The following is a 27,427-nucleotide window of genomic DNA, read 5'->3' as shown; positions in this document are numbered from 1 at the left end:
TTAAGTTTTGGGTATTACGGAGGGAGAAGGAAATGTTAACCTCATTGTAACTCGATACATTGTTTAGATTTCAAATTATAAGTATTACATATGAAAAATTCCCTATTTCCTTGTCAGGTGATACATCTCATACTTTCAATTTGTGAAACAGGTACCAGTGGTGACATTTTTCCCCTGTAGTTTGCTGATTCTAGTGTGTGTGGGTCTGCTTGTGGGAATTTATGATGCCTATTGTAATCAATGTATTCCTAAATGGAATATAGGCTATGTATTCAGGTGTTCCTAGACGCTTGATGTTTTCTGCAGTTGTTGAGAGCAAGATTCGTGCAAGAAAATAACAAGGATTTCTGCCTTATGCCTTGGAGAGTGCACTTTGAAACTCTCAGTCTTTAGACACGGAAGAGAGGAAAAGAGAGGATTTATAGAGATGCTGAACTCATTTCACTGGTCTCAAGCTGTTTTCTCGCAAATGACTAACTTTTGCTTGTATCTTGGAGGCTTGCTTGAATTATGGCCATGTGCTCTGCTGCTCTGCTAGTGGTAGCATGGGTCAAAGATCTTATAGCCTCTTTCTATGCCAGGGCTTAGCATGATCAGAAATTTGGTCTGATCCAGTACATTTTATCTAGGGAAAAATAAAAGAACAGGTCAAATGAGTACTGATATTCCTATGACTTATTCTCCTAGCTCCCATCCAACTGGTTCACAGCTAAGGACTTCCCTTTGTATTGGATCGCCTGTGGTGGGTTTTTTGGATTTAGGTAAACTCTGCATCTACAGCACGCTGTGGTTATAACTTCCGCAGCTGCTTGAAAAAGGACCTCTTTTTATTTGTTTTTGAACCAGCTACTTCATGGTTTCATTTTGTTATGGTTTAACCCCAGCTGGCAACTAAGCCCCACCCAGCCGCTTGCTCACTCCCCCGCAGTGGGCTGGGGGAGAGAATCAGAAGGGTAAAAGTGAGAAAACTCGTGGGTTGAGATACAGTTTAATAAGTAAAGCAAAAGCTGCTCATGCAAGCAAAGCAAAACAAGGAATTGATTCACTCATTTCCGTCAGCAGGCAGGTGTTCAGCCAGCTCCAGGAAAGCAGGGCTCCATCACATGTAATGGTTACTTTGGAAGACAACCGCCATCACTCTGAACTTCCCCCTTTCCTTCTTCTTCCCCCAGCTTTATGTGCTGAGCATGACGTCATATGGTATGGAACAGCCCTTTGGTCAGTTGGGGTCAGCTGTGCCGGCTGTGTCCCCTCCCAGCTCCTTGTGCACCCCCAGCCTCCTCGCTGGTGGGGTGGGGTGAGAAGCAGAAAAGTCTTTGACTCTGTGTAAGCACTGCTCAGCAGTAACTAAAACATCCCTGTATTATCAACACTGTTTCCAGCACAAATCCAAACCATAGCCCCATACTAGCTACTATGAAGAAAATTAACTCTACCCCAGCCCAAACCAGCACACATTTGATTCCCCACCCCCAACCCCCAGTTTCTGTTTTGGGAGATGATGAAGAATTGTTCCCTGTTTTCCCTTGACGTGCAGTCGTGGCTTGACAGACCTGTATTACCACCCGCCACTGTCTTTGCCAACCTGAAGTCTATTTAGTCATTCCTATATAAAAGCCATTTCATGTGATTCTCAAGTGTGTTTTTGTAAAATGGTTCTGTCTTCTGCATGGCCTGGGCTATGGGAAATCTCCTTCATGTGGAACTGAGCCTTTCAGAGAGACCTTCATTGGGTTTTGGTCTTGCTGTCTCCAATCCTGATGGTTGTATCCTGGCCAAAGCGAGGAGTATCTAATAGGATTATTCATTTAGATCAATTCAAGTTCATGCAAGCTCGAGTGTTTTTTATTGCTAGAAACATCCTCTGTTTTTTTCCTCTCAGATCTCACAGATACTAATCTGTGGATACGTTACTTTTTTCCCCCCAGTTGATTGGCATTGTATAACTCTTTGACTTCCGTATGTATTTTTATTTTATTTTAAGTGGGGTTTTTTTAGGTTTCATCTGGTTTTGAATCTCAGTATAGCCACTGGGTCTATGATATGATCTGTCAACATTGCTAAGTCTTGTTTTTTACCAAAAGGTAGACCGCAAAAGAATAACTGAAAGCAGCCAGGGACTGGCGAGCACGATGTGTGTTTGAACACAATAGGTATATCTTTCAATGACAAGTTATTCCTATAGTCAGGGTGCTCATCTGAGACATCAATAGAGATCTCCATCTGCTACTGATTCCCTGTGTGACCTTGTACAAAGTTAGGCTTTCTCTGTGCTTTGAAATTTAGGAGCAAATCCCAAAACTTGACTCTGGCTGTATCCAAGGCCTGGCAAGGTGAGACCTGTGCTCGCTTCATCTTCTTTTGAACCCTGACTTGAAGGATTCTCAAGAATATGGGACAGAAGGACACCAAAGTATCCTCCAAAAGGCTGTCTGGTCCAGACTGTTGGGTAAGCAGGGTTGAGGTGAGCAATGTTCTCCAGCGGGAAATACAGGACAGAGCAGTGCAAAAGTACCAGTTTGGGACTTGAAGATTCATGGAACAATATAGTCCTCCTGACAGGGTTTATTAGTCTGATTTAGCCCAAGTGTTGGTGGTTTGCTCCTAGACCTGATACGACTGAGCAGAACCAGCTTTGGTGTTTTTCTAACGAGAATATAGCCAATATAGCAGCCATCTACAGAGGTTTCTTCAGAGAAAACTGCTCACAAGTTTATTTGTATAGGCTGCGAAGTGCATTTTTGAGTACATGCTTTTATTTTTGTGTGTATATTTAACTGCTAATCACGCAAAGGCAACCCACACAATCATCTCGCAGATAGTGAGGGTTAATAGGACAAAGGAATTTTGGGGTGCTCAGGTATTGTCTGGTCTGATCTGAATTCTCTCAGTGCCAGGAGGCACACAAGGCGCGAACATCGTTCTTCCACTTCGATTGGTCTGCGGCTGCGTGCCATGCTGCTTCCCAAGAGTTCCAGCCTGCACCATTCCTCTCAACCTCCACCATCCGACGCCAGGTCGTTTTTGGGCAACCCTGCTTTCTTCTTCCCTCTGGAGTCCACCCAAGGGCCACAGCGCAGTCTTCAACCGATCCAGTTCCATCTCCTCCTCCTCACTTCGTTACTGATTTTCTCCATCCCCGCCATTTCGGGTTTTTTGAAAGTTGATGCTCGTCGTTTCTGCAACTTTTTATTTTTTTTCCGGGAGGAGGTAGTTGGCCTCCTGCCCAACCCCCATGACTTGGAGGGCCAGTGGTTTTTCTGTCAGGGTGGCCTTCCCTTAGGCTGCGTTGGTTCGCGGCACCTTCTTCAATTTTATCCGGTGCACCCTCCAGAGAGGGATCCCCTATCCACCACCCAGGGGACGCACCTTCTAGCCGTGCAGCCCCAGCCGAAGGGCTCAGGTGTTGTGACCTATCTAAAATGCTTTAGATAAACGTGCATTTGTACTACCTGGTTAAAAGCTTCTTTTAAAAAAAATCAGCACTACTTTCATAACAAAACCAGATATGTTTACACCTTGCTCCATTTATTTACTCAACATTGGATCTGTAATTTAGGAAAAAAAAAAATTGCTCCTTTGCAGGTTGATTTCATATTCTCTTAATTGTTTGTTCTAGATGGTCCTAGTATGAACAGCTTGCTCGGATAATACATCTTTTTTGCTTTCCAAGAGACTTTAAGTCACTGTGATTCTTTTTGATTAAGAGAAATCCAACCTTTAAACAAATTGTTTCATGCATATGAATTCCATGTAGGTAGGACACTTACTTTTTTTGTAAGTGTAACAGAAGAAATGGCATACAAGCAGCTTTTTGCTGACAAAGGACTGAGATGTGTTTAGTGAGTGCAGAGCAATATGTGTCAGATGGCCGGCTGAGCACCTCTGCAAGACTAAGTTCTTTCCCACTTAAGCTTTGCAAGAGGTGTCAATAACCCAATCATGCGTTAGCGTGGCTTCTGTAAGAGTTGATTTGCAATGGCTTTTCAGACAAGTGTTGCTAAAATAAATTAAAAACTTCAGAGATGTAAAGTAAATAAAATTACATAAAGCTGCAAGGGAGATACGTCTCCATGTAGAAGGACATTGAAAAACTTTACAGCACGTATAGACCCTGCACCACGTTTAGAGAATGATGAGTGCGATACTGGGAAAAATGAAGACCCTGGGAGTGTCAGCAGCAGTTAGTCAGTGACAATTAAACCTTTTATCTGGTGAAGAATGGCAGAGGCAGTTGGGTTAAACATATCTAATTAGATCTAATCTGTGAGTATTTTTTTAACCTAAGAGAAGTTTATTTAAACTCTGCTTACAGTCATCTACAGATATATGTACCTGTTTTCAGGCTTAAGGTGATTGTTTAGGACAGAGGAATAAGATCATGCATTGAATGGATATGTGCTATTAAGTTCAGATTTCTTTTAAGAGGCAGCATCTTCTACTCCTCAGCTAATTTTCTGTCCTCATTTCTCCTGTTCAAATTCAAAAATTCTTAGGTTTGTGTTGCACATGAGGCAATAGGTTGTCACCTATATCTGTCTTGCTGCCTGAGCCTACAGGTAAAGTAATTCCATTCTGATATCTCATGTGCAATAAATTTCAACTGTGAACTGCCGTGCTTGCCCATTGAACTGTGGATTTGATTTCTGATACTGTTTCTTTTTCCATGTGATCCATTATTGATTAAATATGAGTCCTCCCCTCCACTGCAGCAATACTTATTAATTTAAAATAGTAATTATCTGTTCAAAGATAACTAAAGCACGTAATAAGGATCACTGAGAGGTAACGCTGGTGTGTGAGAGGAAGATTGACAAATGGAAAAAAATCTATTGCTTCTCCCTAGAGAGAAGTCTGTGGAGTGCAATAATATTCTGCCATGCCTGAAAACCCTTTTGAACTTGCTGTGCCATACTTCTTAAATCTAGCTGTAGATCTTGTAAGAGACTGCAAAAGTCAAAGTAAAAGCTATTCCAAAATAAAAAGCAAAATAAAGAGAGAGTCCAGTGCCCAAAGGGAGGGTACAGTGGTGTGGTGGCCATATTCATGGCACCATAGTGCTTCTCAAGGTTCTGTGCTGTAAAGCGGAGAGCAGAACAAATCACTTGAGTTTCAGGGTTTAACAGCTTTTGTCTTCTGTAAAGTGTGGTTGTATAATGCAAGCACAATAAAGGGAAATCCTATGTTTGTAACATATTGCTGGTAAACCTTCCGACTCAGATCACAGTTTTGTGATGGGGTTGGATAGGTGCAAGCGGCAGCTTGCGTAGATCAGATTGCAAGACTAGGAGGTGCTTGGTGCATACTTCCTAGGCAAAGGGAAAGTAGTTAAGAGGTAAGCTGGTCATGAGTCAGTACGGAACCTGAAACCTGGGTAGTGGCTGATACACGTGGTAAGAGCTTTTTTTTTCCTGTTCATTCTTGTTCCCACTCCATCTTTAGATATGCTTTTATCACTAAGTACATTTTAATATAGTAAAAAAACTTCCTCACATGTGCCATATAAACCAAATAATCTTTTGTTATGTATTTTGGTTTTTAAATTCCCAGAAGTCAGGAAAATATTTCAGTAAATCAGTAAGTAATTCTTACTGTAACAGGGACTTTGTCTGTAAGAGGTGTTGGTTGCTACATGTCTAAAAGCTTTTGAAATTAGAAATGTGTTTTTTTTCCTAGTACAGAAACTATGGAGTTTTCTGTAGGAATCTTAAAATTCATTGAGTGCTTCATACATAAGCGTATTTTGGAGTCCTGTATAAGGATTTGCTCTGCAAAATCTGAGTTATTCTTAGGTCAGATGGAGAAGTTTTGTATAGAGATTGCTTGCAGTTTTTGCAGACTCATAGTAGCGGGCAAAGATTATTGCTTTTAGTCAGCCCGTAAGAAGGATGGATTACCTCTGGTGAGAATTAGAATTGAGGACAGACAGGTCAGGCAAGGAAAATGCTAGACGCAGTCTGGGACAGAGAGGTCGGTCAGGGACGCACAGGAAGGAAGCACCTCCTGTGATGTGTTGAATCCCAACAAGTTACACCCTTCTACAACTCCTTCAACTGCTGCAGGCAGAACAATTAAATATGGCTTTGGGGTTGTACTTCGTTGTAATAATCACTATTTAATGTATTTTCCTTAAATGTGTTTTCTTTTAATGCAGAAAAAGAAGTCTAAGCAGTTCAACAGTTTGTAATTTGCAAGCTTAAGTGATCCTTTCATTTTAGGTTTTGTTTCCATAAATAAAATCCCCTACTTCTCTGGAAATGTTTTTAAGAGGAAAAATGCATTCAGTGCATTCAAGTTATACATTAGTCATTTTTCTTCTGATAAGGCACAGGGGTGAAATCTTAGGAACGTATTACTAAGCAGTAGCAGATACGGGGTTTGTCATTTATTTTCACTACCATTTCATGCCTCAACCGATAGAAAATTAGAAAACCAAAATATTTGTTTTAAATACTCAAGGAGAAGTCAACCTTTTAGAAAGAAGAGGGGATGGTGAGTTTCTTTTCAGTTTACAACCTTCTCTGTATGCACCAATATTGATATGAGTTTGGTTAGAGTCTTGCTGCTGGTTTTGTGCCGTTTCTCTGCACCTCTCTGAGGTTGCTCCTGAAGTCTGTGCTGTTAAATCTCTTTTCTGTCTTAGGTCTGCTTTGACTATATTATCTTAATGCATGGCTTCCCGTGACCGAGACCTGAGGATCCCCAAACCATGAGCCAGTGCTCTGGAAGCCTGGTGTTGTGCTGTTGAATCCCATATTCTGTCCAAGATGTTTTTTTTTCCTACGTTTTGTGGCAAAAAGAGGCCCCAGTCAGTGGGTCCCCAGGGCCGCCTGAATCCTTGGCTGTGCCCTTGACATTCATCGTCCTGCGCATCAGTCTCAGCTCCCTTCCCAGCACAGGGGAGCTTCTCCTGTGCTCAAGTACATGGATGAGGTCTTCTGCCAGGTTTTGAGTTTGGCTATCTTGTTTTGCAGAACTTTATTAGAAGACTTTTCCTTGAATTAGAGAAAGGAAAATATACTCATAATTTACTTTTCCAAAGGAGCCAAGGGAAGGGCTTTATATTTTCAATTGTTTTATTCCTGTTAAAATGTTTATTGGTGTATGCTGAAAAGTCATGGTGCCTTCTTCCCAATGTGCCCTGCCGTCAGTATGTCAATTTATTTGCATTGCTGTTGTGCCTCCAAGATCATTTGTTATGATAGTGGACTGGTTGTTTAGTGGCCTACACTGCTAAATCATCAAGGTATCAGAGCTCTCCTGTGATGAAATTGTGCAATTCTTGAACTTTCATCTGTAAGCAGTGCTCCACAGCTCTCGGAAGCCAAATGTGTCAAGCCAAAGCATTTCATGAGTAGCCTGTTTGATGCTAGGAGTAGTTTAGCAGCTTAATGCCCTCCCTGAGTTGTTTTTGTTTCCTGGATATAGGAAGACATGATTCTTTCCCCATTTCCCTTTGCTTTGTTGTGGTGGATTGACCCTGGGTGGGCGCCAGATGCCCACCAAAGCCACTCTATTACAAACCACGGCTTTTGCTTTATCTATTAAACAGTCTTTATCTCAAGCCATGAGTTTTCTCCCTTTTCTGATTCTCTCCCCCATCCCACTGGGGATGAGTGAGTGAGCGGCTGTGTGGTGCTTCGTTGCCGGCTGGGGTTAAACCATGACACCTGTCTTGTGACTTTAAATGGTTGTTGACCTTTTCAGTCTGACCTGGTAGGTATCAGTGCTGCAAAAGCAGTGTGATGGCATGAGGAGACAACACCAAAAAAAAAAAAAAATCTTTTGAAGCTGAGGGAGAGCAAGGTGTCGGTGATGGGGGAAAAGGGCACTGTCTTCATAGTATAGTCCAAGATATTCCCCATTTATTCTTTTCAACATCCTTGTTACTTTGGGTTTTTTGTAATCCCAGTATGAATTACTCAATTCTTGTTAATAACTAGGTTATTAGCTTACTGAATAGCTACTTTAATTAGTGTTATCAACAATTGGTTAATAAAGGTTCATATCAACATATTCCTAATCTGAAATACCAACTCTGTTTTTGCAGCATTGTCAAGAATAAAGGAAAATTAGCATCTGTTGCAAAGCCCCTAATTGAGAGTCACGTTGAATATCTTTCTTTTATTTTGGATTTTTTAAAAAATAAATTTAGGTTGGCACTTCTGCTACCTTTGCGTTTTATCTTCTATTAGCAAAGAACATATGCCAGGTTTTCTAGTTTTTCAACTCTACAGAGCATATCAAACTGGCAGAGCAACATTCGAGGTGGGATGCAAATGCATTGGTCTGCATGGGCTTTAACAGTCAGTTCATTGACTTTGAGAGTTTGGCTGTACCCATGACCGAACAGATCTACATTTTGGGATTTAGCATCAGTTCACGTCTTAAAATTAAAAAGTTTGGTTGTGGTTTTTTTTTTTTTTTGTTTTCCTCGTTGTATGATAGACGCAGTAGCTGTTAACAGTTTTTGGCTTTTGAAAAGCTTCTGTTTCTTTCAAAAAGACAGGAGGTGTAGCAGTGAAAGGTATTATGCCCCTTTTTCACTGAAAGTTAATGTATTTTGTAGAATCCTTTTCTAGATCCACATTCAAGAGCCCTAGGTTAACTGGCATGTCTTTCTGAAGTCCTTTAAAAAAAAATCCGTTAGCTGTCTCGTTCATAAACCTTTTAAATTCTTCATATCTTGCATCCTTGTAGGCAGTGAGTTGTAGAAATCTAATGTAGCTTTTATTGGCATTCTCACTCTTACATGTACATATGTATGCATACACCTACAGACATACATCCCGTGCAACCTTTATTAGGTTATCTGCAAAAGCAGGTTGCTGATATTGGCCTTTCCAGTGCATGAACAGTGATGCTATAAACAAGAAAACAGATTTCCCTATTAATAGTGTCAAATACCATTGTGCTGAGCTGACACTGATACAGCCTAAACAACTGCAAAGCGGATGTATGTTTTTTTCTGCCGAAGGAAGCCAGGTTGGCTGGCGTAGTGATGTTTTATGCCCATTTAAAAAGATACTAAACCTATTCCGGTTAGAAGTCCATAACTCCTGCAGTAACGTTTGGCTTCAGAAACTGGGTTGGGTGTGGGTGGGTTGTTGCGGTCTGACGCTGAGCCTGTTGTCTCAGCATATTTGTGGTACGCTGGATTTTGAAGCTTCCCAGCCAACAATGGAAATTCTGTGAATCATTTCAGAAAGATAAACAAGCAGGTCTACTGAATTAACTATAGAACTGAATAATATACCATTTGTAATTGTCCTAATGTTAATTTTGGCTGCGTAATTAAACTCTTAACTCTGCCTGAGATGTTTTTAGGTGTTGTTGAGCTATAGACTTTCACACAGATTGCCAATCTGCAGGTGTGAATTTTTGTTGTAGCATTGTAGAAACTGATGGAGGAAGTTTGATCTAGTCCAAATATCTAAAAAGTGCCTAAAGCTGAAGCTATGAAGCTGGTCACAAGGGATTCCGTTAAGATCTCACCCTAAGACGAACAAGCAGAATATTTTAGATAAGCTATTTTCTGGAAATGTTTATTTTTCTCCATTGATCGTGAAGAGAGGTGAGGATTGCAGGGTCAGACTTAGGTGTCTGTCGTCATTCATTTTTAGAGTTAGGTCAAATGCACCCCATTTTTGGGTTCTGACAGCCAGTTGTCTGTTCAGTCAGGAAAAGTAGATATGGGTTTTGGCTTAGCTGATTGCCTCCTAAAATGATTGACAGTGAAATAGGTAGTGGTCCTCACAACCAATAGCATCAATTAAATTGTTGGGTTTTGCGCTGAACTGAGCTGACTGACAGCTGTCCGTGCTTCCATTTCCAGTGTGTGGGCATGAGGCGCTTCAGAGCTGCTGCAGCACGAACGGTACTGCCCGCAGGCGGGATTTGCTGCCTCTGTGATGGAGTGGGGTAACATAATATATACCTGCTCTGGTCTACGTCTGAGTGAAATAGATGTCTCTCGCTCAATAACTTCTGCTGGCTTTTTGTAATGTGATTATGCTGTTAGCACATGATGCTAATACTGGAAAACAGATACAAATTAGTGAAGCAACAGGCTAATTACTCTATTTTTTTCTAGCTCGGTGATTTATATTGCTACTTTATTTGACTTCCTTTTGTGGCAATGTTTCTTAATTCTGAGATTCTGGCCACCTGTGCATATAAATGTATTTTTGGGAACTGAGTTTTCATCTGATTGCAATTATGATCCAAATTGCTTATAAATATATCTTTTTGAGGAGCAAAACTATCAAGATGCATTCATAGCATTCATAATAGCCATTGCTTGCAATGCCGTGTTTATAGATAGACTGTGAATGCTTTGGGTTAGTGTGATGGACTTCAGTGTCCTGAATCTGGATTACCAACAAAGACACATTCTTGGTTTTTTGCATTTATGTTTCCAGATAAGTGTTGCATTTAATGTCATTTATGTCCAGATACATCATGGAAGAAGATTAAGAAAAGGGAAGCTGAACTGTTGAAATTGAGAAATGTGGTGTTTTGAGCACTTCCATGACTGTGTCCGCACATGGTACATCAAAATAGAGGAAATTTTGCCATACACGATTGCTTAGCATTTGAGCTTTTTGGTTACCACACGGAGACTGGTCTCCCAGTTTGTTCTGACGTGTGAATAGTGTCGGAGTCCCATACTTTCTGACCAGCTTCTTTTAGATATTCCACACGCAGAGGGTGTGATGTTTAATATCTAATTTACTTATCTGAAGATCGTTGGTGTTACATGAGATTTCTGATTTAGCAGAGTGATACAAAATATACTAAAAACACAATGCAAATGTGAGTTACATGTAACAAAGTAAAGCAATTGCAATACACAGTTCAATCACAATACCAATGTGATTCCTATTACCAGTCTCTACAATATGCTCATTGTCATGACGCTGGGCATCCTCAATCACTGGGAAGAAATACGTGGGGTGAATCACAGTATTCTGTACAGACTGGCTCAAAGCTTTGTGTTTTCATCACTGAAGGCAACTAGTTTGAATGTTTTCCCTCACCTTAAAAGAAGGAACCTAAAGGCCTCCTACAAAATTAGTGATGCAATGTGCTGACCCAGGTCAGTCCTCTTGGGTTTTTTGTTTACTTCTCACCTGGCCTTGCTGAATTGCCACCCGGCTCTCAGTGCTGTTGTCATAGTACTCCCAAGTGGAGTAGGCTGTCGTGGGTGAGTAATGCTTGTCTTGTGCGTTCATGGATTTAAGAAGATTTAAGAGTGAGAAGGAGCTGTGTGGGAGACATGATGCCTATAAATTACCTGACCTCAGACCAAAGCTTGACTTACTGGGAGAAACTGGCCTTTGGTCCAGAGTCTGGTCTCTGAAAGTGGCCTGTAGAGTTGGGTAGCTGTAAAACAAAAAAAAAGGCAGGGGGAAGGAAAGGATGTGGTGGTGTGAAAATATAGATAGGTGGGAGTGCTACATTTCTTTCTTCCCTGCTCTTGTCATACCTACAGCAATTTTCAGCTTAGAAGGTTGTATCATCCCTGTGTTTAACAGCCCTTGATAGACTACTCTTCCATGAATTCATCTAAGACTTTTCGGGCTTCTGCACAGAGGTGAAGAAATGCCTTTCTGAAGTAAGGCTGAGAGCGCTGGTATGTGAGCTGCCAAGCAGTGGGTAGCATAGCAAGCGTGTGCCCCTTCTCTGCGTGTTCAGTCTGTAATAGCTATTTTTCTGACTCACCTAGGATAATAGTTGATTGTGTAGGCACCCTGTGCCATACACTGTTGGGTGGGGTTTGGTTTTTTTCTTCAACACCCAACTTGTGGATATGAATCAGTATTGCCATAGAATTATCTCAGCTCGGTCTGAGAGGAATTGCATCCATCACTGCCTAGAAAATAACTATTTGTAGGTTGAAGCAATCCGAGTGTTGAGTACTTTTATCCCCCACTCCAGGAGTTTGTTCACCAAAACGAGTGTGTTCTGTCAAAATGTTCAACCCGCTCTGAGGAGGAGGAAGCAGCCACAGGGAACGTGGGACTGCTTTTGGGATGAAGAGTGATACAAGTCAGTTATGGACTCCTTTTCTGTCCAAGTGAATGCTGCTAACAGCATAATCAGTGTTAGCCAGTATGTTTGGAATAGTTGACATGGTGCAAAGCGTTGTGCGTTTCCACTGCTGGCTCATTGTGCCTTCTTTTTTAAGCCAGAAATATCAGAATTCAAGTATCTGGGAGCTGATTCACTGTCCTGCAGGTCAAAAGCCATGTGTTAACTTAGTGAACTCCTTTCCCTTCCATGTGCTTTGAAGAAATAATTAGGGAATTCTAAGCTAAAACTTGCTATACTGCTTACAGCAGTTGTCATTTTATTAAAGCCAAGGCCTTCACTGCTTGCAAGTGTGTAAGAGGTGCTGGCTATTAATACATCCCTCCTCCGATTACTGTGTTTAGTTCACGAAATAATAAACTGTTAGCAACTGGGAGTCATTGCTTTCTGGAGAATGCACACTTTGTATTTATTTTTTTTTATTTTTAAGCTTAGCCCTTGTAATTTTGAAGACAATTTATGGGTTTTCAAATGCTGCAGCACTCTATCCTGGAGACACTGGTGATCTCCTGTGCTTTTGCTGATGCTCGGAGCTTTGAGATAGCAAGAAAAATGGAAGCGGCCCATCTGATTTTATTGTTGTGATATTTGAATTGTATGAGTAGGGTCGACACTGTAAAAATATAACTTCCAGTGGGCTGATATGTTAAAAAGAGAGAAGCAGGGTGGACTTGAGCAGAGGAGGGGTACACTACATGAGAAAGCTGCTCTTCGTGCAGTGGCCTTCATTACTGAGCTGTTCTTGTGTTGTCTTGTGTCTGGCAGACTTCATTGCTAGGAATGAAGCCTCTCTGGTAATTTTTTTAACACTTTTTCTTCTGAATACTTGCATTTATTGGTTTATTGGAGACCTGGTTCAGGGGCACCCTATGAAGTAACTCCATTAATGATTTCTTCCAAGTGTACTGTGAACAGTGGCTAGTACAACTCTCTCTGCCAGACATTAATGAAGGATTGAGCTAAATTGCAGCAGTACCTTTATAATAATTTTCGCAGAATTTCAGCTACATTGTTTTTCCTTTAGCAACATCATCTCTTACGGTGATTGCTGAGGTGGTTATATTTTTCAGGGTAAACAGCACATCCAATGTCCCTCTGAATTCAAGAATTCTAACATCTACACAGTCCATTGAAAGTTGTGTCTTGCATAAGGAAAAACACCTTATTAGCTTTGGAGGAGTACCATCTTCTGCTTGTTTTCTAAGTTCACCTGACCCTGATCTCTGCTGATCCTTTTTATCCCCTTCTTTTTGTAAGAGGTTTTCCTGCTGGCAAGGCATGCAAGCTTGCAGTTGGATGACTAGCCATCACCTTAAAATGGATGTTAATTGGGTATGAACTGATCTGTAGCAATACACCATCTCCATTATTTCAGGGTACTCCAGTTAGGAGCACAGCAGCCTAAGAGAGCTCTCAACAGTCTGAGAAAAGCTCTTACTAATACCTCGTCCTTGAAGAATTATATGTAATTCCTCCTCTTAGTTGCTCAAAGAAACCTTGTTACCAAAAGATAACTTTTTGTGTGTGTCAACTCAAGTGTATGATTTCATTTTCTTGACTTGTATTTTCACCTGTCAATGATTAAGAATTTTTTTCTCTGTTTCTGGCTTGGTGGTTTGTTTTTTTTTTTCTTCCCACTGGCTGTGCCATGACTCATGCATATTTCATATGGTTGCTGATTACAACACACAGAGGTCCGTTGCCTTGGTGGTTCAATTTACAGTTCTCTTGACCTTGTGAAGTGCATCTGGAGTGCTTCGGTCGTGGGAGGTTTCTGTCTTGTTTTTACCTTGTTATTCAGCTGAGCCGCTTCTGTAGAAGTTCTTCTTAAGTGACCTAAGAAATACCCGCTCTCCTGAAATACATGCAGTGAGCTGGATCTCTAATGCAGTGTGTGATTATACATTAATTGGTGGCAGTGGGGTTTTTTGACTGTTTTTCAAGAAACATCTTCCTATGCATCCCAGTTTAGCAGTTAGATGGTGAGATTTATGGTGCAAATTTTGATGAGTTTGTCTTCTCATTTTTGTCTGGGGTTACTTATTTCCTGGCTGCATAACTACTCACGGGTTGCATGCACAATTCTTGACTGGAGAATCTTGCATGAGCGCAATTTTTTATTTAATGCGTGTTAAGTTTCATTCTCTTTTGGTATTTGTTTGCACTTGCTGCAGAATGAAACCAATTCCACTTGTTTCATGTCTTTGTTTTCTCTCTCTGACTAGGTATACTCGTAAAGAACAAGTACTTTTATTGGAGTGGACACTTACTCTTTACTGTGGAAAAACACTGTCCTGTGATTAAAAAAAGAAAAAAAAAAAAAAAAAAAGGAAGAAAGATTAAGTGTATTAAGAGCTTCTGGAAAGCTCTTTTGGGAAAGACAGGGCATTCAGTGCATGCTGAAAACCTGGTACAACACTATCTTAAGATACTACACATGATAGCCACTGGTGACTAGGGCATGCTTCCAAGCATGAAATCAAAGGTCGGTGTCTAGTTGCTTCATGTACTGTAATGTCATAAGCAAAATTAATCCATAACAGAAGATGTATTTTTCATCAATAAACATATGGATTAGCAGTATCCTTTTTTTCATGGTAATATTAAAACATGAGGTTCATTGTATTTACCCTGCATGTCGTTATGTGACTGCTTAATCCCTGCATGTTGCCATTGAGTCATTTCTGCAATAAAATCACTGAGGGGATCTTACCGTGGTGAGAGCCTGGCTCTGGCTTTGCTATTTGTACTGAGTGGGACCTTTGGGATAAACGTTTTGTAAACATTTTAACTCTACTGGTGGCCTCTGGGGGCAAAATAGCAAGATAAACCTTCCGGCTGCCAGTGCTGCCCTTCCTGCTGATCTGTACCATGGTTGAAGTTACAGACCTCAAGGTTCTCAATCACTTCTAAAAAAAAACTGTGTTTTAGGAACGGAGGGCAAGAGTCAGAAAAGGATGATGAAACAGCACAAGTCAACCTGCGTAAAGAAAACCCAGCATGTCTTACTAAGTGTAGTGAGAAGGGCTTGGTCTTGCCAGCTCCCCAGATGTGCAGTGGAGGAGAGAGGAGACGTGGCTTCTTAGCGGTGTTCTGGTCCTGTCCTTACCACTTGGGACCCTGGGAAGCAGCAAATAGAGCTTTTTATTTCCTTATTTTTCAACGGTATCAAAGTGAGCATTAGCAGGAGGTAGGAAGTGTTGTGGCCGCTCTTCATGTTGGAGGCTAGCCATCGTACTGCCTCGGATGTGTAAATAGCGAGCTTTTCCTTCACACTGACCAAACTGGGAAATGTCAGTTGCCGAGGTGGATTTTGTAGCCTTACGAGGGTGCTAAAACTGTGTTAAAGCAGAAAATGCTTCACAGCTGTCGCGGCAGTGAACGCTGCAGCAACCATGCTGGCTGCGTGACTGATGTGCATTGCGGTTGCTCGCCTCTCGCCGCACCCGGGTGTTGGGAAGTGGCTGTGGAAAAGGAGGAGCTGCGAGAGTTCTCACAGGGACTCAGTATCCGCGTGGAAAGTGGGAAGCCTGACAAGGATTTGGCAAGAACTGGCGGCTGCCTTGCATCCGCTGTGTCCTGTCATCCCCTTATATCGCTCTGTTCCTCTGTACTGGTAATGGTTTATGAGTTTTCCACCTACAGATTTTGTTAGCTCATAATCTAGCTGCCTGCTGCCTTCCTGGGGAGCGGAGGCAGCTGCTGGCTGTGTGCTGACATGTTTCCTCTCCAGCAGAAGTGCAAGGGCAGCTCTTCCTCCGTGCTGCTCGAGTTTGGTAATTTGCTTTTAACATAACTCCTTGGCTTGTTGCTGAAAGAAGAGGAAAACCCTCTTTAGGTTTTCATCCTAACTGTAACAGTGAGAGGGTGAAAATGCCTAGTAACATTGCTGGATGAAAAAGACCCAATAAAGCCTCTTAATGTCCTGCATATTCCACTTCTTGGGGCGCAGGGGGGAGATTGACCTTGATATGTGCGTTGGGGTTTTTCCTTCATAGAAGCTCTCCCCATCTATGCTTTTATTTTATTTGACTGTGATGAGTTTTCCTGTCTTGCATGATGTCTGAGCAAGGGAAGGGAATGGAAATAATTCCTGCCAAGCATCTGTTCCTGTGAAAGCTGGTGCTGTTGGTGGTGCTCTGGCAGCTCTCTCCAGCACCCTGTCAATCAAATGCCATCAGCACAAGTGCTTGCAGCAGCATCAGCATCCCGTGGAGCAGTGCCGCTGGAGCCTGCTGGTGGGCTGCCCAAAGGGTCACCCACCGCCTGCCCCCGTGGGCTCCCTCACCCTTGTTACAGTGCCCTGCATACATAGAGTCGTTAAATCTTGGTAGGGAGTTTTATGAAACAGTTGCTCTTTTTTTTGTGTTGTCTGGCATTGATTTCCCCCTCTCCGTAACTAGGGCCGTGAAGTTTCACTGCTGTGAAGCAACTGTTCTTGAATTCATTGTGACCATTTTTGAAGAATCTCAGATGATTCTGAGATTTCAGTTAAAAGAAGTGTAAAATCATGCTTAGAAGAATAGTATTGGTTTGGCTAAAGGTTTTCAGTTTTGTTGGTTTTTTTTTTTCAATTTTAGCAATATGTTTCCAAGGACAAATGTTTCCAGTATTTTAGCTTGGTAGAAACTTCAGCCTTATCAAGGCTTTCAATAGTTTAGGAGTTAATTATCGTAAGAATTTCCCTGTGGTATGGATAAAAGACTGCATCTTTCTAACTTGTTAAGCAAATTCAAGCTTGCTGAAGCTCTGAAGTAACTTCATCTATTGCTGGTTTTATAGACTAATTTTATTAATTCTGGTTTTATTAATTCTGTTGTAATTTTTATTAGTTGTGTGAGAAGGATTGGTCGATTATAGAAAATGCTATATCATATATGTCTAGATATCTACAATTGTAGATGTCCCTCAGTTTTATTTTAACTGTTTTGGGTCTTTAGCATGTAAATGAGAAGCAACTCTAGAGAAGGGTGAACTTGTGGACTTCAAGCAGTTTCAGAAGAATGGACCTACTCAACAACTTCTGTGTTTTCTAAGTATGGATCTGTTTTGTAGAAGCCTGTTAACAAGAATGGGAGTGGAATTTGGGGAACTGTTTTAAGTTATGCATTTTTTTTTTTATTTTTCTGAAAAATTTTGTAGCTGCAAGTTAGTTATCAGCAGGCTTGGACATTTTGAGGTTTTTATGGAAAATGAGCTCGTTCTGGAGTGTAGTGCCTGGTTCCATACTGCTGTCTGACATCTCCCACTTGAGTCAGCCCAGCTTCTGACTTACCTGCTTACAAAATAAAAAGTATTTGGGTATGGAATTTGAAAACATGAGTTTTCTACAAGAGGTTTTCTGGATCCTAAAGGGAGAATCAAGAGTAAAGCATCTATTGCTGAGCCTCTCGCATCTTCTGTAGAAGAGTGGAGTCTGTGAAAGGACTGTGCTAAGGAGCTATCATTTCCACATGTCTTGCTGTCTTTCCTGCTGGCAATTTGTATGAATCCTGGCGGATGTTGGGCTGCAAGATATAATTTTGACTGGTGGTTTGGGTTTTCTTTTTGAGGCTATTTCCTTCCTACCCATACCCATCCTTAAGATCTTTACCCCTCTGAAAACCATTATGGCTTTTCTAGCTGGCATTTCAAAATTTGCCTTTGGCTTTGACCTGCTCAGATCCTGTACCTTTCAAAGTGGAAAATATATGTAATAGTTCAAGGTCTCTTATGATTTCAAGGCTTTATAGCTACATGACATCTGTGAGGCAGGCTGCACTGCAATGCAATCTAATGTACTGTGCAGGTTTATATGCTGCCACCCTGAATTTACAACCTTCAGCCATCACTTCTATGTTGTTGGTGGTGTGTTCTTGATTAAAAAAAAAAAGTTTTTGCATTTCATTCATTTTTGTAAATTTTAAACTATCATCCGGGCACCTCCTGTTGTGGTGGCAACAGCACTTGAAAATCTCATTTGCAATACCTGGTGTTACTTGTAGTATAGATAAATCCTGGGCTGTCATGTGGATCACTGGGTTGGTTTTGCTCAGGCTTGTGCTGCAGTTTCTTGATGAAAGTGCCTGTGCTCTCCCTGGGCCAGGGCTTGAGGGAGTGCCTTATAAAGCCTGACCCTTTCTCGATCAGATTAGAGCACAGTGCATTTAAAGCTAAATATAGAAGAAGGCAGGTCCTGTGTTCCTAGTAATTAACTATTCAAGAGTCTCTTCTATTGCACTGAACCTCTAGTCATTAAATCTGTCACAAGTGGTGAGTCTTACTTTAACTGTTTTTTTTTATAATCTTGTTCCCAGCTGTCTTAAAGGGCATATTTTATATTCACAGGAAACAGTTTTAAAACCTGATAGTCAAGCTTCAGGTGTGTGCAACTCTTCTCGCAGTTTAAAAAGACACTGCATTAAAGGACTGGAGAAGTCTAGTGCTAGAAATTCAGCATATGCACTTATATCTTTTGTAGCAACTGGGAAATGGTACCTTCAACCAGTATGGGTTGAAGGTCAGGTGTCATTCATTTCATTGACCCCAAGGAATTCGTTAAGAAAGTGGGCAGTGTCGATCTCAGCCCGATGGCATGTTTGTGCTCCGAAAGAGCTGTGACAAGAGGATTAATTCTTACCTGCTGCGTGGCTTGCTTGACACTTTCTTTCCAAACCTCATGGGCTCCTCTTGCAATCTATTGAAATGAACATTTTTAGACCCAGAACAAGGCGTAAGGTATTGGGGCCAAGCATAAAAACAACCAAAACTAGCGGGGCGAATATTACATTTTATAGATCAGTCTCTTTCAAATAACTGAAAGGCAGAAAGACAAAGCAGATAAATATGTCAAATCTAGCCGATCACTGGCTAGAGGCTGGGCTGTTGCTTATCCCCATTGACTGCTAGATTATCTGCCTAATTAATTTGTAAAGCACCTCCTGTTCCTCTGCCACGGAGACAGCTAAGTCGGGAAAGAGACTTTTGAGCTCTGTTGTGAAGGGAGGCTTGGATCCTACGGCACTTTAAAAGATCCCGTGATCATGGTTTGCCATTTTTAACTCTCTTTGCAGATGGGTAAATAATTTTTCCAGAAGGCTATTTAGTGTTGCAGTTGCTTTGAAATGCTCCTTGGTCTGTTAAAACTGTAGCTTTATATCTCAGTGATGAATGTGAACCTCTCAGTTTAACTGCTTGTTGCATCTTTGTATTTTTTATGACTTGCGGGAAGCAAAACCAGTCTTGACCCTGAACTGTACTGGCTATTTCCAGTGCATGTGGGCAGTTTTTGACAATGGAAAAATGGTAGACCTAGACTAGAAAGCAGTGGTTTGCCAAGTTAAACATTTAAAATGCTGCAGACGTGGCCAGCTAGTGAAGCTGCAACTAGAAGCGGTAGTCTGGTGAATGAGAACATATTGTATAACTGGAGCATTGTTTACAGAGTTGTTAAATGAACTTTCAGGGGTAGAGAGAGCATTACTTGGATAGTAAGGTGTGATTGATGGCGTCATTCTAGCCACGGAGCTTGAGTTTCTCCTTGCTTGTGGTAGGAAGAAGCGTTAGCAAATGTATGTACTTTTAAACTAGACCTGCAGTCTGCAATGAAGAAATCCAAATAATACAAATTTTGGTAAGACTAAACTTACTAGAAGAACATGCCCAAAGGACAAAGCTTCTTGCATAGTAAGGCTTAATTCTGGACGAGCAAATCGTATCTAACAGTGACCTGATGACCTGCAGGGTATGAAATAAGTCCCAGTGCTGGCACTTGCTGTTGGCAGGACAGGGGGATGACCGGTGACGATTGCCACGTGCTGCAAAGCTTCCTTGTATTCACTGCTGTTTGCATTCAGCTGTCGGTTCAGCTGCTCACTGCGCAAGCTGCGTCTCGTGTGATTAAACTAATTATATCCAAAGCTGAAAAATAGTTTTGTTTTCTTTAGATAAAATGGCATTAATATATGATCACTTCCCAAATTTTTTAACATTCCATGTTGAGATTCGCTGTTAAGGTCTGAAGTAATATAAGCGTCAATTTTTTTTACTATTGTTGTTGTTATATGATGTGCCATGTAGGTCCTTAACTATGTATTTATACACAAAATTGATGGGGGGGGGGGAAGTTGGTTATCTTTTTTTATTTTTACAACACATACAGGTTTTTAGGAACTAAAAGTTCCTAAGACATAGTGATTCTTGGAAGAAACATTTGAGAGGAATTTGATTGTTAAAACATTGTATTTGTGGTTAGACCACAGTCATTTCTTCAGAAGCACGGTGTGTAGCCCTGGGAGTCTGATTGCCCGGCGAACATGCCGGAGGGCAAGACCTGTGGAGCCCCACCAGCATCGTTCCCAGTCCTGTGTCCTGGCAGCTTCTGTGCCCCCGACCATCCCCATCAGCTGCGTGGGCAGCGCTGCTGTACCCCTGCCCCGGCAGTAAGGGCAGAGGCTCCTTCACCTTCCTGCTCGGGTTTGAACCTTCACATTTTTTAATAGGGATGCTAAGAGCCAGGTTTTGAGAGAAGCACGTCTCATCAAAGTTATTCTTGGATCATAGTGCTCTTCGTCTTTAAGATAACGTGAATTATTCTTTGACTATACATCAAGAACTTTCTTTCCCTTTCACATGTGTCATGGATGAGTGGTTAGGTCACTTAAAGAATTACCGTCAAAGATATTTGCAAAAAGTGATTTTAATAGAAATTTGTAAAAGTGTGGTTTAACAAGGTTCAATGGCAACATTCACTCTATTACTTATTAAATGAATGGAATATATATATAAAAAAAAAATTGAAGTAGAAGCAAATTAGGATGATTTATACAGAGATTGAAAATACAAGGGGATAAAGGAGGCCCTCCCGTTGAGTCACAAGGTTCAGAATGGACCCCCTTGCTTTCTAAGCTCCTTCTCAGAGAGGAGTCTAGGGGCAGCTGGATCCAATCCTAGTCCCAGACTTGGTCAATGGTTTATGTCTAAGGATAATGTATGTCTAGCAGCAGTTTAAGGTTTATTCACAGTTAAAGAGAGAATCACAGGAATTTAGCAGCAATTAATCATTGGTTAATTTAGCATTTACACAGTGATTAAATAGGATTTACTACAATATTTGAATCGATACACACACGCACAATATGTGTATAAAGGTACCTGTTAAAAATTCCCCTTGAGCTAAGTGAAATACTCACTTCAAATGATTGTCTCAGCGGGCGAAGGTCGAGCCTCAAGGAGTGAGGGGCCCCCGGAGTTCAGCCCAGGTCCTGCCGCCAGGCCTCTGAGTGGGACGCCTCTCAGAGTGCGCAAACCTTGCAAACTTAAGAGTTCGCAAACTCTTGAGAGGCGTCCCACCCAGAGGGAGATACTGGGCGCAGCCCACTGCGGCCCAGGAGAGCTCAAAGGGTCTCACTTGGTACCGCTGCTTATAGGGTTGCGAGATGATTGACTTTAGGCAACAGTAAATTTCCATCCTGGCCACAATCTGGGTCGGTAATTACTGGAGTTCTCAAAAATTCCAGCAATGCTAGCACCGATCCTCCTGTACCAATCCATCCAAGTTACGATCCACAATGATACGTTCCAAGGCTGTCAGGGGATGACTGATTATTCCCGCTGTCATTCCCTACCTTGGCTGTGCAAGAGTTCCTGGTACAGTCAAGGGATGCTTAACCACCAAACTCATTGCACAAAGGCCCAAGTCTTGATGGGAATTACTGGGATCATAAAGCGGTCCAGGAGAAGGGGGGGGAAAAATGCACCACCCCCACATGTTGGGATTTTGCTACGCTGAATGTTTATTTTGCCTTTAGGTTAAGCTGTTGTCTGTAAATGCCATAGTAAAAATATATTTTTCTCTTTTTTTCTCCAGAAATTTTATGAATAAGAATCAGAAGCCAGTGCTAACAGGCCAGCGGTTCAAAACTAGGAAGAGGGGTAGGTTACATTACATTTTTAACTTTATTTTCATCTTTGTTAAAGTGACTAGAAACAGGGCAGGTGGAATAAGTGAAAGTTCAATAGGATTAAGGTTTTTCTCCCTTCTCTTCAGCTGTCTTAAGAGTGCAGATGTTATTTTTAATTAAGCTCTATGAATTTTATTATTTTCTCTGTATATCTTAGGACTTTCTGTAAAATTTGGGTTTATTAGCTATTAATAATAGCCTCAGTTAAAAATTAGATTCTAATTGACTTTATAGTATATTTACATACGAGGAAGAAAACTTACTAGATGCTTGTTTCAGGTTTTTCTTAAAATGTCCCTTTCAACTAAGAAAGCAAAATATGAGCTTTTCTTTAAAGGTTGCTTAAAGAAAGTCTGGCTTTTTTGGTTTTGATTTTTGTTTTTATTTCTTTGACTCAATTCAATACCATCTCTATAAATGAACCTTTCACGTCTGTTGCCAAGTCCTGTTTTACTCATGATACTGATTTTCTGTAACCATGACCAACACTCTTTTCTTAGGTACAATATTGCATCAATTTTTAAAGAAAGTTAAGTGGTGCTAATTATACTGATCATCCAGGTATTCTGTACAGTGAGTGTCATCCTAATGTGCTTGCTCATACTGTACTCAGAGTGCATTTGTTATGGTTTAGGTGTCTGAGATGAATGCCCAACACTTTGAGGCAGGGAACAAAAATATATGTAATAAATGATTTCTTTTTTTCAGAAAAAAAAATCTGGTTTGTGAAAAGAAAGCTTAGATTTTTTGCTGCTGCAGAAGCAGATTATTATAACACACATAGGTGGGGTTCATGTCTGTCATGTAACAGACTTTTTCCATCTCTGCTTTCCTGTTTCTGATCAAAAGCTAACACCTGGTCTTAACATCTTGTGGCAGAAAATGTAAACAAGAGCATTTTCTCACGGTGAGTGAGAGAAAAAAGAAGAGTTTGTAACCTTTCTCAGAAAATTACAAATTCTGTCATGAGTCTGAAGAGCTGAGTGAGTGTCTTAAGATCTAGGATGATTACAAAGCTTGGATGAGAATTGCAAAATAGTTTTTTTTCAGTCGTGTTAAAAAACAGTGCCAGCTTTCTCTCGTCTTGCACACATCACTTCCTCTGCTAGTTTGACCGTTGCGGTCTTTTAAATGGAAAATGTCCTTTCTATGATGCACATACAACATTTGTAGGTATAACTAATTAAAAAAATAAACCTATATTGTTTGTAAATAAATGTCAATGATGCTTCAGTAATTAGTGGGACTAACTTTCTATCAGCATGGTCCAGAACATTGTGCAGTAGCTCTACACTGCATTAACTAGCAACAGCATAGATGTAGCTAGACGAGTGGAATTAACAGTCCCTAAAGAAATACCTGTCAGATCAATCAGTAAAAGCAATCAGCTATGCATACTGCTGGATTGATCCAATGTATTATTCAGTCTAGGTTAGTCAATTATGCTACATATGTTATTTGCTAAAATTGTCTTAGAAAATGTTCTGTCTGTCTCATAAAGACTTTCTTTTCAGGCTGTGTTTTGCAATGCATTTGGCATGATGGGTCCTAATACGGATTTGGTCTTTGACTCCTATTTAATACAAGTAATAATTAGAATAAATAAAGAGCTTTTATTTTTAATTCTGTACCTATCTCTTCAATTTCTGTTACAGTGATTGGAAGTGGCCATAGATATGCGTTGACTACATGGAAGAAGGAAAAGACTTGGGGGGAGTCTGGAAGACTGGGGGCGTGGTTTTTTTTGAGAGATCACTTAAATGGGATTGGGGATATTAAATATCTTTAAAATAGAAATGCAAACACTTCTTTATGTGCTTAAAGCATAAAATCTCTTCTTCAAATATGGTGGGATCCTGGTTGCCTTAATATTTGAGGATCCTGCTTAGCAAATTGGAGACACCTGTTTTCATTCTGGAGGCAGAAGGCTTGAGGAAGAGAAATGGCTTCCTAGCATACTTATTCCCTTCTGTTTGTGTATACTTTTTCTTTTTGTATCATAGCAGTGTCGCAGGCTGTTATGTGTTGGACTTAGACTAGAAGATACTATTAGGTTTTTTCCGCCTGACTTTCAGGATATCAGGGAGTCATGGCATGTGAGAGTGCAGTGGCTATGGTTGAACATGACATTTCAGTCATTGGAGACTATTCTGTCATGTGTAGTGGGCAGGTACGGGGGTCTGAAATGCGCAAATGCTGGGGGGAGTGAGCTGGTTGAGAGATGACTGCCAGTTCTTACCGGTTGATTTGTGTCTCATGATACTCTTTCCTCTTCTGCAGCTCCCAGGAGCATTGCCATCTGAGGAGACAGTGAGGCGTAACACGGCAGTCAGGCATCTAATAAAAATAATTGTCCATATGAACTCTATCACTGCCACTAATCTCTGGATGCAAACAATTTTTGAGCTTTCAGAGAGCAAAAAAGAAAGATGACAATGTTTTTTTTTCTTTAAATTTTGAAAGTGTGCTTAGTGTCTAAAACGTTTTTGAGAGAGGACTATGAAGGAAGAGCTTGTAAATCCCACTCCTTCCAGTTCTATTATTCGACCTAATACAAGGTATAAACCTTGCCTAGAGTGTATATAGTGGAAGGCATTAAAATCACTTTAAAAAGGTTTGAAGGAAGAAAAATGATGTTGTAAAGGGAAGAACTTTCCGAGGGAAGGAGGCGTGTGTCAGTTCCAGATCAAGTTTTTAGCAATCTGGGCAAAGAAAATAGTTTGGTTTGTTCTTAATATAATCTCTGTACCTGTTGAATACTGTTTTTTTGATGAGGGTCAGCAGTAGTTGGCATCTGGCCGGGATTTGTGCTTACAGTGCAGATACGTGGGATGTGGATTGTACTGACTGCGCTGTACTTGCACACATGCAAATTGATGTCTGTGTGTCTTCTGAAATGGAAGAGGAGGAAATAGGAGTAGCAAAAATGCCAGTAGGCAATAAGGAGAATTTATGCATCCAGGCAGTTGACAAATACCTACAGGACAAAAAGCTTCCTGAAGCATTAGTAGGAACAAACAGCGCGTATTGTTTAAGGTAAGCTGACAGGCAGTACCTGAGACCCAAGTTTGTTCCCATGGTATAGATAACAGAGTTAATATCTGCTAAAAAACTGGTGTGAAAAGGTAAATGGCAGCATAAAAAAGAAGCTAAGATAAACTGCATATTAATTTCAGAATGAAAATTATCTAGTAAAAAGTCAATATTAACACCTTTGCATTGACGTGAAGTCAGAAGGGGGGCCAAAGCGGGCATCTCATTTTCCTTCCACAGAAATACAGTTGCAGGCCTTCTGTGTAAGAGTTAAGATTAATTGTTAAGGAGGGAGGTATAAATGTACTTTGTGATTTCCTTAGAAGCAAAAGAAGGGAAAAAAGGATCCGGGAACATGATGAAAATGAAAAGCTTTCTATAGCACTGCTGCATTAGATATTGTATGCATCACATCTGCAAGCTACACCTGCCTCCGCTAGCCCGTGATTGAAACTGTGCTTGTTTAGTAATTATGTACTTGACAGCTCAGCATACTGTCACCACTTCTTGATGATGGCTTCTTACTCACCCTGTTGTACTACATCAGCATATTCCTCTTCAGTACATTAGCTTGGTAGGAAAATGTTTCAATAAAATTATTATAATTTTTCATGCAATGAGTTTACCTCCTCTTCCTGTGTAAATTTTTAGATTGGGATAGACAAGAAAATGGGAAGGTACTCCAGATGAGAGGAGGGCTTCTGGGACAGGAGGAGAATCTCTTTAAAATAGCTAAGAAATATTAATCATGGTGTTTGTGTTTGTATTGAGCACTGTGTAGCCATGATACCAAGCATATAACACCTTTCAGTTTAGATGTGAACATCTTAAATTTTTAGACAAAATACAGTTGAAAAAGTAAAATAGGATTATTTTTTTAACTCATCTCTTAAGACAGAACTCTGTCGTTTTACTGGTTAATGAGCCATCAAGCATTTTTCTTTGCCCTGCAAGTAATACGTACTTATTTGGTAACCCGAAAGAGAATACTTATACTCAGATACTTGTTTATGGGTGGAACTGGGTTTCTTGTGCGTGAATAAAACTGCTCGAAGTACACATACTGAAGTACTTGCACTTACTTCAGTAAAAGGTGTGTGTGTTTGTGAGTTGGTTGGTTTGTTGCTTGTTTCGGGTTGGTTTATTACTTCAAGTTGGAAGAGAGCTACAACTGAGTATTTGGTAACCAGCCTGATAGCTCAGATGGGGTTCCAGTAGTATGCTTCTCTGTAGGCATTTCCCCAGAGCAAGGGCACCATTCTTCAGTTTCCCCACTCAACCCTCTCTGGTTTGTCCACCACGGCCATGCCCTGCAGATATGAGAGATGGTTACTCAAACAGCAGATTCCAGATCTTCATCACAGCTGAAAGTTGAGGTAACAACTGAGAGCCTGAATACCTCCAAGGTCTGGGGTGAAGTAAAAGCCTGAGAAGAAGTCACTTGCAGTTCAGAGAAGGGGCATATTGAATTGTTTATTGGATGACGAGAGCATGGCAGGGGAGAAGCTGGGTTGGCGCTATGATTGTGTGCATCACTTCAGGACGACCTGGGGTTGGGAACAGGTGGTTGCATGAGCGATGCACACAGACACAGAGCCATATGTATATGGGTATCCATGGAGTTGAGTAATCCTCAGCTTTGGTCTGAGGAGGTCAGCTCTGGGGGATGGGACAACACCCCACTTGGAGATAGGTAATAGAGTCAACAAGCCACTAAAAGCTAGGCGTAGCAGGGGATTTCTGGAAATTAAGGTGATGCTTCATTTTTCCAGTGCTGCTGAGCACTTGACAGACAGCCCTGGAGCTGCTGTTGGATGCATGCTGCCAGGCTCCTTGGCAGGACGGGTTGACTAGACCCTTGGGCTTCCCAGTGGCCTGGGACCCTGAGTGGGAGGGACTGCTTGTGCTTTCCAGGTACAGTTGTTATGGGGGAAGGGAATGCATTGAAAGAGGGGGCGAATGTGCAAGTGATGCACTGAAGGTGGTAGAATGAGCACACCCCAGGTACGTGCAAGGGAACAAAGAGAGAGAGAAATGTTTATGTATTAGAAATATTGGAGCTGATAAAAGTAGGCATTGTGTGTAAAATAGTTATTTAATTGCTGTAAGGCTAATGTGGCTGGAGGAAAGAGATTAGGGGAGGAAAGGCTATTGGAAACCAAGGTCTTTTGGTTAATATTTGGGATAAAAAGCTGCACTATGAGTCACAGAGAAAGGAAACCTGCAGGCAGAGGGTGTGTAATGTCCAGAATCTCTTCTCCTAAAAAGCCTGCGAGGGTTGCAGCTGGCACATTTCAGACTGCACATGTTTAGACAGGAATTTTGCCAATCCTCATTCGTCTTAGTAACTAAAATCCCTG

At 41.1% G+C, this 27,427-nt stretch overlaps 1 protein-coding gene across 4 annotated transcripts in view; it reads left to right on the top strand.

Annotated features, from left to right (window-relative positions):
• BZW2 (basic leucine zipper and W2 domains 2) overlaps positions 1–27,427 on the top strand; it is a 61,278-nt gene that overhangs the window by 2,195 nt on the left and 31,656 nt on the right. The window contains exon 2 of one of the 4 annotated variants that reach the window (XM_082326984.1): positions 21,941–22,005. The exons of 2 other annotated variants lie outside the window; for them this stretch is intronic. In XM_082326984.1, coding sequence (XP_082183110.1) covers positions 21,948–22,005 — 58 coding nt within the window. In that variant the 5' untranslated portion in view covers positions 21,941–21,947. Of the gene's footprint in view, positions 1–21,940; positions 22,006–26,935; positions 26,982–27,427 lie in introns of those variants that run through there. One more of the 4 variants, XM_082326986.1, reaches the window with a different exon arrangement.

This window comes from Platalea leucorodia (assembly GCF_965183815.1).
Source record: "Platalea leucorodia genome assembly, chromosome: 1".
NCBI lineage: Eukaryota > Metazoa > Chordata > Aves > Pelecaniformes > Threskiornithidae > Platalea > Platalea leucorodia.
Note: the sequence above shows the minus strand (reverse complement) of the source record. Positions and strands in the feature narration are given on the sequence as shown.